General features: G+C 45.2%; 1 protein-coding gene across 44 annotated transcripts in view; it reads left to right on the top strand.

The window, feature by feature from the left end:
- Positions 1-13040, top strand: part of LOC110536085 (ankyrin-1) — a 176507-nt gene that overhangs the window by 96619 nt on the left and 66848 nt on the right. For 8 of the 44 annotated variants that reach the window (XM_090190748.1, XM_090190756.1, XM_090190767.1 and 5 more), the window contains exon 1: positions 9416-10158. The exons of 19 other annotated variants lie outside the window; for them this stretch is intronic. In XM_090190748.1, the coding sequence (XP_090046874.1) occupies positions 10132-10158 (27 nt within the window). In that variant the 5' untranslated portion in view covers positions 9416-10131. Of the gene's footprint in view, positions 1-9415; positions 10159-13040 lie in introns of those variants that run through there. 17 more of the 44 variants (XM_090190746.1, XM_090190755.1, XM_090190766.1 and 14 more) reach the window with 6 other exon arrangements.

The raw sequence follows: 13040 nt of genomic DNA on the forward strand, positions 1-13040 counted from the left end.
CACGCGTTATTATAGCCTTAAGAAAAATGAAGGATTTGGAAGAGCCATCTGTACACACACACATTGAGACAGGACCTGGAATCAAAGAGAAGAGAAGACAACTGTTTCTATTTCCTCTATCAAAGTCCATGCGTGCTTGGTAACATTTTATGGACTTGAAAATACTAAGAAAAATAAATAACTTTTTCCTGTTGCTCTCAGGAACCCTTCTCCATTTATGTAATCAGTTTGATTTCTGCATTGTTTGGTTTTCATTGGATTTGTAGTATCTGTAGTAATTGACCATCTTATCATTTTGATAGACTTGCCACCATGTCATCTCTTTTCTTGCTTCAAATGTAATCCATCATATTGCCAATCTTTCCTTTTCCTCTACATTACACTTGTGTTTGCACATGAGAGTGTGCAGATGTTGGCGTATGGGAGTGTGTGTGTGTGTGTGTGTGTGTGTGTTGAGGGAAACCGAGAGGTGAGATGGAGGTGGTGGAGCAGGTGATAGAGTGATTGGCGTCTGATATACCGCATGTCTGCTGGCTGCCCTTGTGTTGACTGATGAGAGCAACTCTTAATCACATAGATCTCATATTTATTAACAGTACACCTTCTGATAGGCCAGACAGCAGCTTCACAACTACCCCCAGAAAGGATGGAATGATGAAAGAGCGAGGGATAGAGGACAGAGACAGGCAGATGGGGAATATTTACTGCCCAAATTGATGGGAAGCAGATAGATTAGTATGGTGATTAATATGTCTCTGTGGGCCTGTGTTTACAACACTGTTTGTGTACCCTGCTGTATACTATTGTCCCACTCTGCTGCAGCAGCCTCCACTGTCTGCACTAGCTGATGATTGAAAGATTGATGGAGAAAAGCGGGAGGGAGGGATGGAGAGAGCGAGAGAGCTTAGGCACCGTCTTAGTATTACATTGTAAATGAAGACTATCACACTGTCAACGAGATTCCTGAACAAACACACATGCAGAAACTCAATAAAATGTATTTATAAAGCACTTTTTACATCAGCAGATGTTACAAAGTGCTGTACAGAAACCCAGCCTAAAACCACAAACAGCAAGCAACAGTGGCTAGGAAAAACTCCCTAGAAAGGCAGGAACCTAGGAAGAAACCAGTTGGACTGGGAACAGCCAGGAGTCATCAGGCCAGCTAGTCCTGAAGGGTAAGGGAGGCGGAAAGAGAGAGAATTAGAGGGAGCATACAATTCACACAGAACAACAGAGAATTACACTAGATATAACAGACTGACCCTAGCCCCCCAGCACATAGACCATTGTAGCATAGATACTGGAGACTGAGACACAGGTGGGTCGGGGGACACTGTGGCCCCGTCCAATGATAGTCTCAGACAGGGCCAACCAGGCAGGATATAACCCCAACCACTTTGCCAAAGAACAGCCCCACACCACTAGAGGGATATCAACAGACCACCAACTCACTACACAGAGACAAGGCTTAGTATAGCCCAGGAAGATCTCCTCTACCGCACAAGTCCGAGGGGGGCACAAAACCAAACAGGAAGATCATGTCTGTGACTCAACCCACTCAAGTGACGCATCCCTCATAGGGATGGCAACAAAGAGCACTAGTAAGCCAGTGACTCAGCCCCCGTAATAGCATCAGAGGCAGAGAATCCCAGTGGCGAGAGGGGAGCCGGCTAGAAGAGACAGCAAGGGCAGTTCGTCGCTCCAGTGCCTTGCAGTTCCCCGTCGCACCCCTGGGCCAGACTACACTCAATCATAGGACCTACTGAAGAGATGAGTCTTCAGTAAAGACTTAAAGGTCGAGACCGAGTCTGCGTCTCACATGGGTAGGCAGATAATTCCATAGAAGTGGAGCTCTATAGGAGAAAGCCCAGCCACCAGCTGTTTGCTTAGAAATTCTAGGGACAATAAGGAGGCCTGCATCTTGTGACCGTAGTGTGCGTGTTGGTATGTACGGCAGGACCAAATCAGAAAGATGGGTAGGAGCAAGCCTATGTAATGCTTTGTAGGTTAGCAGTAAAACCTTGAAATCAGCCCTAGCCTTAACAGGAAGCCAGTTTAGGGAGGCTAGCACTTGAGTAATATGATACGATTTTTTGGTTCTAGTTAAGATTCTAGCAGCCGTCTTTAGCACTAACTAAAGTTTATTTAGTGCTTTATCCAGGTAGCCGGAAAGTAGAGCATTGCAGTAGTCTAACCTAGAAGTGACAAAAGCATGGATGAATTTGTCTGCATTATTTTTGGACAAAAAGTTAGATTTTTGCAATGGTACGAAGATAGAAAAAAGCTGTCCTAGAAATATTCTTGATATGTTCGTCAACTATCAAGATTAATTGTCAGATCCAACAGCATATCTCTTTATTTCTTGGGATCTAGAACTAGCATCTATTTTGTCCGAGTTTAAAAGTAAAACATTTGCCGCCATACACTTCCTTATGTCTGAAACACAGGCTTTTAGGGGGAGGCAATTTTGGGGCTTCGCCATGTTTCATCGAAACGTACAGCTGTGTGTCATCCACATAGCAATAAAAGTTGACATTGTGTTTCCGAATGACACCATCAAGAGGTAGAATATATAGTGAAAACAATAGTAGTCCTAAAATAGAACCTTGAGGAAAGCCGAAACTTACAATTGATTTGTCGGAGGACAAACCATCCATAGAGACGAACTGATATCTTTCCGACAGATAAGATCTATATCGGTCAAGAACTTGTCCATGTAAACTAATTAGGGTTTCTAATCTCTCCAAAAGAATGTGGTGATCAGTGGTGTCAAAAGCAGCACTAAGGTCTAGGCGCACGAGGAGAGATGCAGAGCCTTGGTCTGACGCCATTAAAAGGTAATTTACCACCTCAGTGCAGTCTCAGTGCTATGATGGGGTCTAAAACCAAACTGAAGCATTTCATATACATCATTTGTCATCAGGAAGGTAGTGAGTTGCTGAGCAAAAGCTTTTTCTTATTTTTAGAGAATGAGAGATTCGATATGGGCCGATAGTTTTTTTGACATTTTCCAGGTCAAGGTTTGGCGTTTTCAAGAGAGGCTTTATTACTGACACTTTTAGTGAGTTTGGTACACATCCGGTGGATAGAGAGACGTTTATTATGTTCAACATAGGAGGGCCAAGCACAGGAAGTAGCTCTTTCAGCAGTTTAGTTGGAATGGGGTCCAGTATGCAGCTTGACAGTTTAGAGGCCATGACTATTTTCATGAATGTGTCAAGAGACACAGGATTTAAAAAATGTGTGTCTCCATTGATCCTAAGTCCTGGCATTTTGGATTGTTGTTATTCTCCTCAATTAGGTTGGAAAAATAGATTCTCACTCACTGTACATCTGGACATGCCAGGCTAGCTGTCCTGAAGCCCCAGAATGGCGGAGCCCGTTTCTGACAGTGTCAAAGGAGTGCCTTAGGTTTGAATGGAGTCAGTCACTTAATAAACAGGTTGAGTAAATCGTGGGCAGGCGGGCTGCTTGGACCGGACTCTCCCCTGAATGCATCACCATGTCTCTCAGACTCACTTATTCTGCAGAGAGGCTCGTTCAGACAGCTCTGCAGCTCATACCCTTGCAGAACAGAGACACAGGGAGTAACCACTCCATGAGGCTGCCATACAATAATAGTACCCAGCACAGGCCACTATAGTATAGTGTAATGGGGCTGTGTGTTAGCTGGCCCAGCCCAGTTGGTGCAGTGCGAGTTAGCCAGCCTGTGTGTTTAATTACCAGACTGGAGCAGATTGAAGTGACAGAACATTATTATAACAGGACATGGCCAGCATAGATTGGCATCCCTGATGGCAGTGCAGCATAATCTCTCCCCTTTCAATATCATATCGTTTTCCCTGCTTTCTCTCACACATATACACTGAGTGTACAAATAATGCTCTCTCCATGACAGACAACCAAGTGAATGCTTTATCACTTATTGATGTCACCTCTTCATCTACACTGAAGTGGATTTAAAGGGAGGAGACAGATTACAGAAGGATTTTTAAGCATTGAGACAATTGAAACATGGATTGTGTGCCATTCAGAGGGTTAATGGGCAGGACAAAATATAAGTGCCTTTGAACGAGGTATAGTAGGTGTCAGGCCCAACGCTTCGACTGTGTCAAGAACTGCAACGCTGCTGGGTTTCACACTCAACAGTTTCCTGTGTGTATCAAAGGACATCCAGCCAACCTGAGAAAACCGTGGGAAGCATTGGAGTCAACATGGGCCAGAATCCCTGTGGAACGCTTTCCATGCCCCGACGAATTGAGGCTCTTCTCAGGGCAAAAGAGGGTGCAACTCAATATTCGGAAGGTGTTCTTAATGTTTTGTACACTCTGTACAAACAGTATTCATACACACTAACACACTCATTCCATAAGTTTCACGCTCCCCCTCCGCACAGCACCACACAGCCAGGAGAGACAGAGGGGGAGGAGAGCTCAATGGCCATGACTCATTCTGTGCGTTAGCCAGCTCTCTGATGCCCCTCTCACACAAACGCTCTTCACACAAACGCTCTCCCCCCTCCATTATATTTCTCTCCATCTCGCCACTCAAAAAGACTAATGGGTCGCTAGTCTTGGTCTGAAGTTGCTGCCATTGCTTTGAAATGCTATGGTCACAGTGTTACACGGGTCCATTTTGTCTTTACCTCTCTACAGGCAAATCTCTCACCCGGTTGGTGTGATTGGGGCACAGTAGCTTACAGTATGTATAGTGCAGTTAGATTAACAATAATGTAAGCTTTCTGCCAACATCAGATAAGTCTAAGTCCTGGGAAATTGTCTTGTTACTTACAACCGCATGCTAATCGCATTAGCCTACTTTAGCTCAACCGTCCCGCGGCGGACCCACCGATCCTGTAGAGGTTATTAATTAAATCACAAAACAAGATAGCAATCTCTGTCCAGGGAAGTCCCCAAAGCATAGTGCATGTACAGTAACAGACAGTTACATGACCTACAGTACAGCATAGTCAAGCATGTTCATGTTTCCAACATTTTCGGACCACTAAACTATTGATTTAGAGTCAGAGAGAAAACAGGAGCCGCCTCCACTATTCCAGCACCATTTCATCATCATCAAATCAACAACTATGTAAAAGATGCCAAAAACAATTTAGTCCAATCAACGTAAGTTTTCCACATTTTGACTTTTTAAAAAAACTTTTTCCACATTTTGTTACGTCACGGCCTTATTCTAAAATTGATTAAATCGTTTTTTTTTCATCAATCTACACACAATACCCCGTAATGACAAAGCAAAAACAGATTTACATTTTTTTTTAAATAAAACTGATATATCACATTTACATAAGGATTCAGACTCTTTACTCAGTACATTGTTGAAGCACCTTTTTTCTTCATGGGTATGACGCTAGAAGCTTGGCACACCTGTATTTGGAGAGTTTTTCCCATTCTTCTCTGCAGATCGTCTCAAGCTCTGTCAGATTGGATGGGGAGCGTGGCTGCACAGCTATTTTCAGGTCTCTCCAGAGATGTTCGATTGGGTTCCAGTCCGGGCTCTGACTGGGCCACTCAAGGACTTGTCCTGAAGCCACTCCTGCGTTGTCTTGGCTGTGTGCTTAGGGTCGTTGTCCTGTTGGAAGGTGAAACTTCGCTCCAGTCTGAGGTCCTGAGTGCTCTGGAGCAGGTTTTCATCAAGGATCTCTGTATCTCTGTGCTCCGTTCATCTTTCCCTCAATCCTGACTAGGCTCCCAGTCCCTGTCGCTGAAAAACATCCCCACAGCATTATGCTGCCACCACCATGCTTCACCGTAGGGATGGTGCCAGGTTTCCTCCAGACGTTTAGCATTCAGTCCAAAGTGTTGGTTTCATCAGACCAGAGAATCTTGTTACTCATGGTCTGAGAGTCTTTAGATGCCTTTAGACAAACTACAAGCTGGCTGTCATGTGCCTTTTACTGAGGAATGGCTTCCGTCTGGCCACAACCATAAAGGCCTGAATGGTGGCGCGCTACAGAGATGGTTGTCCTTCTGGAAGGTTCTCCCATCTCCACAGAGGAACTCTGGAGCTCTGTCAGAGTGACCATCAGGTTCTTGGTCACCTCCCTGACCAAGGCCCTTCTCCTTGGTTGCTCAGTTTGGCTGGGCGGCCAGCTCTAGGAAGAGTCTTGGTGGTTCCAAACTTCTTCCATCTAAGAATGATGGAGGCCATTGTGTTCTTGGGGACCTTCAATGCTGCAGACATTTTTCGGTACCCTTCCCCAGATCTGTGCCTCGACACAATCCTGTCTCAGAGCTCTACGGTCAATTCTTTTGACCTCATTGCTTGGTTTTTGCTCTGAATTGCACTGTCAACTGTGGGACCTTATATAGACAGGTGTGTCTCTTTCCAAATCATGTCCAATCAATTGAATTTACCACAGGTGGACAACAATGAAGTTGTAGATACATCAAGGATTATCAATGGAAACAGGATGCACCGGAGTTCAATTTCGAGTCTCATAGCAGAGGTTCAAAAATGTGCAAAAAAAAACAACAACAAAAAGTTTTGCTATGATATTATGGGCAGATTTCAGATTGATGAGGGGGAATTTAAAAATATATATTTTAGAATAAGGTTGTAACGTAACAAAATGTGGAAAATGTCAAGAGGTCTGAGTACTTTCCGAATGCATTGTATGATGTGGCTGTCCAGGGATGTGGTTTATGTGTGTGCGCATGCGTTCGTATCTTGGTCTGAAGTTGCTGCCATTGCTCTGAAATGATATGGTCACAGTGTTACACGGAGGAAACACCGTTCCCTAACCCGGACAACGCTTGGTCAATTGTGCGCCGCCCCAGTCACGGCCGGTTATGACACAGCCTGGTATGTGGCGTCTGTAGTGACGCCACAAGCACTGCGATGCAATGACTTAGACCGCTGTTCCACTCGGAAGGCCAGTTTTTGAAATACTTTTGTCAAGGAGGCCAGACCCTTGCTGGCTTCCCTTGTCTTTAATGTAACGGGCGGCAACAATGTCATACTCGTTTGGACTTGACAGCATCAGATAGATAGCCTACATGTAGAGACAACATGTAGAGAGACAGAGGGGCGCTGTTTCACTCACTCGGATGCTTTCTCCTGTGAGATACATTCAGCCTCTTGTGAAATGTAGGAAAATTAAATTGATGTTTTTTTCTTGGCATGCATGAATACACACCACTGGAAATAGTGTGCATTGTGTCAGCCGTCATCTGAGCATTGTAGAGGCATCGGTTCGGCTCCACCCTCTTGGGCAAGTAGCAGTCACGGAAGTAAGCTCTGAGCTCTCCTTTTGAGCAGTGCAGTGGCTCGTTAGAGTGAATCAATACAGGTGTGCCAGTCCAGGGCAACGCCCATCTCCAAGGAGACCAGCCAAGGGGGTGGGACTAAATTAATCAATTAGGGGAAACACACAGAGGAGAGAGAGGCACAGCAAACCAACGAAAACATGCACAGCCAAGAATAAAGCACACAGTTACAAAACAAATGTCCCCTGCAACTCAAATAAACACCATATTCACAAATGAAGAGATGGTTCTCTAAAAAGTGAATAATATCTGACTGGGACCTGCGACTTGTGTGCGTGCGTGCGTGTGTGCATGCGTGCGTGCGCGTGTGTGTGTCAACGAAAGTGTGTGACAGAATGACAGGTTAAAAGAGGGGGACTGACGGAGTGTCCATGTTGATGTTGATTCCTCCCCCACATTTTGAAGTCTCCTCAGTGTTTCAGCAAGCATCAGGAAATAGGCAATAAAACCCCACAAAGCGCCCGCCACATGCTGATGGCAGTGGCCCTAAAGAGCAGGGAGAGAGAGTAATTGTCCTGCTCATGAGGGGGGGCAAGATGTGAAATCTAGAGGGCACGTCTGTCCCCAACCTAAATCAGCCACACCACAAAACAGGAGAGCACAGTATATCTCAATATATAACCCTGGGCCATACACATTCTGAGTAGTGGGTCGTACCTCTCTCTGTCCCTCTATGTACCCGTCTAGGCCTAGTCTTGAGCTCATGTGTGGGCCAGAAAGAATGTTTGGTAAAAGTATGACTATGGCAGACCAGACAGATTGTTTGGTAAAGTATGACTATGGCAGACCAGACAGACTGTTTGGTAAAGTATGACTATGGCAGACCAGACAGAATGTTTGGTAAAGTATGACTATAGGAGGCCAGACAGACTGTTTGGTAAAGTATGACTACAGGAGGCCAGACAGACTGTTTGGTAAAGTATGACTATAGGAGGCCAGACAGACTGTTTGGTAAAGTATGACTATAGGAGGCCAGACAGACTGTTTGGTAAAGTATGACTATAGGAGGCCAGACAGACTGCTTGGTAAAAGTATGAGAATCAGTATCAGAATGTTGCTGTTTTAGAAGTCTCTGTAACAGGAAACATCATTGGCTCTTGAAAGATACCAGACTGGTTCCATCATTATGTACGTCTGGAATCTGAAGGGCTCTTATCAGTCTGTTATTCCTGCTATGTTATCATTCAACTTTAGCTTCCTCAGTGGACTCAGAGCCATGGGATATGACAGAGCAGAGTTTTGTTCGATAATACTAGGATTATGAAAGGAGCTTGTTTTTCCTCTATAGCTGAGGACCACGGGCTAATTTGTCATCTCTTCATGTACATTATTGTCTCCAGTCCCCTGCTCTGCAGTGGTTGGCACTGGTAACTCTCCCCCACAAACACACCCGAACACAGGGCTGAGCCAGTCACGAGATATGTTTACCGAGGTCACAGTCCAGTGCTACTGAGTGGTGTATAACCCCCTCTCGGGAGGGGCTTTGGTTCCCCTCTCCTCACATCCCCCTCTCCTCACATCCCCCTCTCCCCACATCCCCCTCTCCCCACATCCCCCTCTCCCCACATCCCCCTCTCCTCATATCCCCCTCTCTCCACATCCCCATCTCCTCACATCCCCCTCTCCTCACATCCCCCTCTCCCCACATCCCCCTCTCCTCACATCCCCCTCTCTCCACATCCCCCTCTCCTCACATCCCCCTCTCCCCACATCCCCCTCTCCCCACATCCCCCTCTCCTCATATCCCCCTCTCTCCACATCCCCATCTCCTCACATCCCCCTCTCCTCACATCCCCCTCTCCCCACATCCCCCTCTCCTCAGATCCCCCTCTCCCCACATCCCCCTCTCCTCACATCCCCCTCTCCTACAAGCATTTATCTCTCTGCGTGGTTTTGGCAGCGATGTGCTTTTCCCAGCGTTTAGCCAGGAGAGACAGAGAGGAGGAAGAGGGGGAGAAAAGGAGGCCTTTTCAGGCAGGGAATGACGGACGCTTTATTAAAAAAGGCAGGGCCCTTTGAGAGGCTGGCCTCCCCCCGCCCCGTGCGTCTGGTCCATTGTCATGGGGTAGTGGCAACGTAAATGGCCCCCCCACTGGGCGCTTTGTCACTGTAAGTCATTCCACAGACTGGAACAGACCCGCTCACAGAGCACAGGAATTCTCCACCCAAAACACAACGCCTGTCTGTAAATGGCAGGCTGAGAAAAAAAAAGACTGTCTGGCTGTTACAAAAAAAAGGCAGGAGGGACAGAGAGATGTGGGAAGACATGTAGCTAAGGAGGGATAGCAGAAAAGAAGGGATCAACACACACTCTACACTCTCTCTTTCACCCCGAGGGATCAATCTCGAGGTGAAAGAGAGAGAGCTGGGGGACATCAAAACAAGTGAAAAGTAAAGAGAGAGAACGAGGGGGGAGCTGGTGGAGAGAGAGGAAGACAGTAAATGGAAAGTGTCATGGAGGAGAGAAGATGAAGAAAGAGAGAAAAGGAAATAGACAAATGAGTGAAAGAGAGACAGGGAGAGGTAGTGGGCGAGGCGACACAGCGTGAGATTGAGGGGAGTGTGTGTTCAATGTGTGTCTTTAGATACAGGCAGCATTCCTCTAGAGATAAACACCCCCTCCCCTCCCACACTGGACGGGCCCTGTGCACTCAAGTGTGTGTGTCTGCGTGTGTGTGTTTAGGTAGGACATGGTCTCAGTGCCCAGTCCCAGCAAACACTCTCGGGGGGCAAGGAAACAACAGTAGAGTGTGTGTGTAAGAGAGTAAGAGAGAGAGAGAGAGAGAGAGAGAGAGAGAGAGAGAGAAAAGCAGAGAGAGGGAGTGGAGGGTCAGCAAGCATGCCGGCCAAGCTCATCACCTGTGGAGTGAGTAGAAACTGGATTGTGTTCCATAACTGTCTCCTTATTATTCCTTTATCACTGTAATCTCTTCACTCTCTCCTTCACTCTATTCCTCATGCTACTGTCTCTCTGACAGTGTGTATTCCTCATGCTACTGTCTCTCTGACAGTGTGTATTCCTCATGCTACTGTCTCTCTGACAGTCTGTATTCATCATGCTACTGTCTCTCTGACAGTCTGTATTCATCATGCTACTGTCTCTCTGACAGTCTGTATTCATCATGCTACTGTCTCTCTGACAGTCTGTATTCCTCATGCTACTGTCTCTCTGACAGTCTGTATTCATCATGCTACTGTCTCTCTGACAGTGTGTATTCCTCATGCTACTGTCTCTCTGACAGTCTGTATTCATCATGCTACTGTCTCTCTGACAGTCTGTATTCATCATGCTACTGTCTCTCTGACAGTCTGTATTCATCATGCTACTGTCTCTCTGACAGTCTGTATTCATCATGCTACTGTCTCTCTGACAGTCTGTATTCATCATGCTACTGTCTCTCTGACAGTCTGTATTCATCATGCTACTGTCTCTCTGACAGTCTGTATTCATCATGATACTGTCTCTCTGACAGTCTGTATTCATCATGCTACTGTCTCTCTGACAGTCTGTATTCATCATGCTACTGTCTCTCTGACAGTCTGTATTCATCATGCTACTGTCTCTCTGACAGTCTGTATTCGTCATGCTACTGTCTCTCTGACAGTCTGTTTGTGGGTTTATCTGTTTGCTCTGTTTAGCAGTCTTGTTTCTGTATACTAAAGTTTAACCATGTTGTGGTCTTAGATCACTTTCTTAGAACTTCCACTACCTTTCCCGGTGATTTCTAACTAACCCAACTGTCAATTTCCCCTGTCTGTCCACCTAAATCATTTTACTGCACAGTTATTAAACTATCCTTTTATTTTGATCATCTCTCTATTTTGAATCAATGAACGGATGCAACTCCAACCCTTCTAATATATTAATCTTCAGTTACAGTATAATTCACTTAGATCAGCTCATCTTTACTTTCCTACATCTTCATGCAGCTAAGATTCTCTCTTCATTAACTATTTGGAGACCTCTTCCTCGCTTCCCTCTCTCTATGTGGTCTTCCCTTCATTAATGAATCTGTCCTTGTCTCTGTCTGTCACAGAGAGAAAGCGAGTGAAGGATAGAGGACAAGGAGTTGATGAGTAGAGGGCTATTTGAGACAGTGTAAACACAGTTGTCTATTCCATATTGATGCTTCCTGATGACATTTGTCTCATATTAAACAGATTCATCTTTTAGTTAATTCGTTTTTAGTTGCCTTCAATAGAATAGAACAATAGTGACAGAATGTTGACTGAATCTTTTTTTTACTTTAACTCTCTCAAAACAGAACTTCTGGCTGTTCATGTTTTGTCCATTACATTCATTTGACTTGGTGTCCCATAGCAACTACAGATCTCCGTAGGGGAGAGAGTCTAGCTAGTCGTTTGGGATACATTTTAGGGAGTAATGGTGCATGTGTGTCTGTGAGATTGTGTGTGAGACGTGCGTGTGTGTGATGGCTGTGTGTCCTGTTCTGTAGTCTTCTTTGAATCTTGTTATGACTTAGTTTAGTGCTCTGTTCTGTTCTGTTGTGGAATGTCTGTTCTGTTGTGGAATGTCTGTTGTGGGTGGGTGGTAAGTAAGCTGATGATCAGTACACTTATCTCTCATTAGCTACATCATTTTATCTCGACTTCACTGAAGCTCCTGCTAATTTAGGTAGTATGAAGATTAAAAGACACACAGCAGACATCTACGATATTTTGTCTGTATACTGTATAGCCAGAGGACTGCTGATACAGCACTTAGGTTTGGAGGGGGATTGTGGCTACAGCAAAGACGCTCAGCAGCAGCAGACATCATCTGGTTAAGCATGCCGTGAAAGGCCAGATGATGCAACCTTAAAGATATGTAACATTCAAAACACAGAAATCATCCCCTTATGATGCATTTTGCATCATATAATTTAACTCTTTTTTTTTAAATTCCACCTTTATTTAACCAGTTAGGCTAGTTGAGAACAAGTTCTCATTTACAACTGCGACCTGGCCAAGATAAAGCATAGCAGTGTGAACAGACAACAACACAGAGTTACACATGGAGTAAACAATAAACAAGTCAATAACACAGTAGAAAAAAAAGAGCCTATATACATTGTGTGCAAAAGGCATGAGGAGGTAGGCGAATAATTACAATTTAGCAGATTAACACTGGAGTGATAAATGATCAGATGGTCATGTGCAGGTAGAGATACTGGTGTGCAAAAGAGCAGAAAAGTAAATAAATAAAAACAGTATGGGGATGAGATAGGTAAATTGGGTGGGCTATTTACCGATGGACTATGTACAGCTGCAGCGATCGGTTAGCTGCTCAGATAGCAGATGTTTAAAGTTGGTGAGGGAGATAAAAGTCTCCAACTTCAGCGATTTTTGCAATTTGTTCCAGTCACAGGCAGCAGAGAACTGGAAGGAAAAGGCGGCCAAATGAGGTGTTGGCTTTAGGGATGATCAGTGAGATACACCTGCTGGGTGGGTCTTGCCATCGTGACCAGTGAACTGAGATAAGGCGGAGCTTTACCTAGCATGGACTTGTAGATGACCTGGAGCCAGTGGGTCTGGCGACGAATATGTAGCGAGGACCAGTCGTCTAGAGCATACAGGTCGCAGTGGTGGGTGGTATAAGGTGCTTTAGTAACAAAACGGATGGCACTGTGATAAACTGCATTGCTGAGTAGAGTATTAGAAGCTATTTTGTAGATGACATCGCCGAAGTCGAGGATCGGTAGGATAGTCAGTTTTACTAGGGTAAGTTTGGCGGCGTGAGTGACACCT

Source organism: Oncorhynchus mykiss, chromosome 11, assembly GCF_057628025.1.
Source record: "Oncorhynchus mykiss isolate SJ-2025 chromosome 11, ASM5762802v1, whole genome shotgun sequence".
Classification (NCBI taxonomy): domain Eukaryota; kingdom Metazoa; phylum Chordata; class Actinopteri; order Salmoniformes; family Salmonidae; genus Oncorhynchus; species Oncorhynchus mykiss.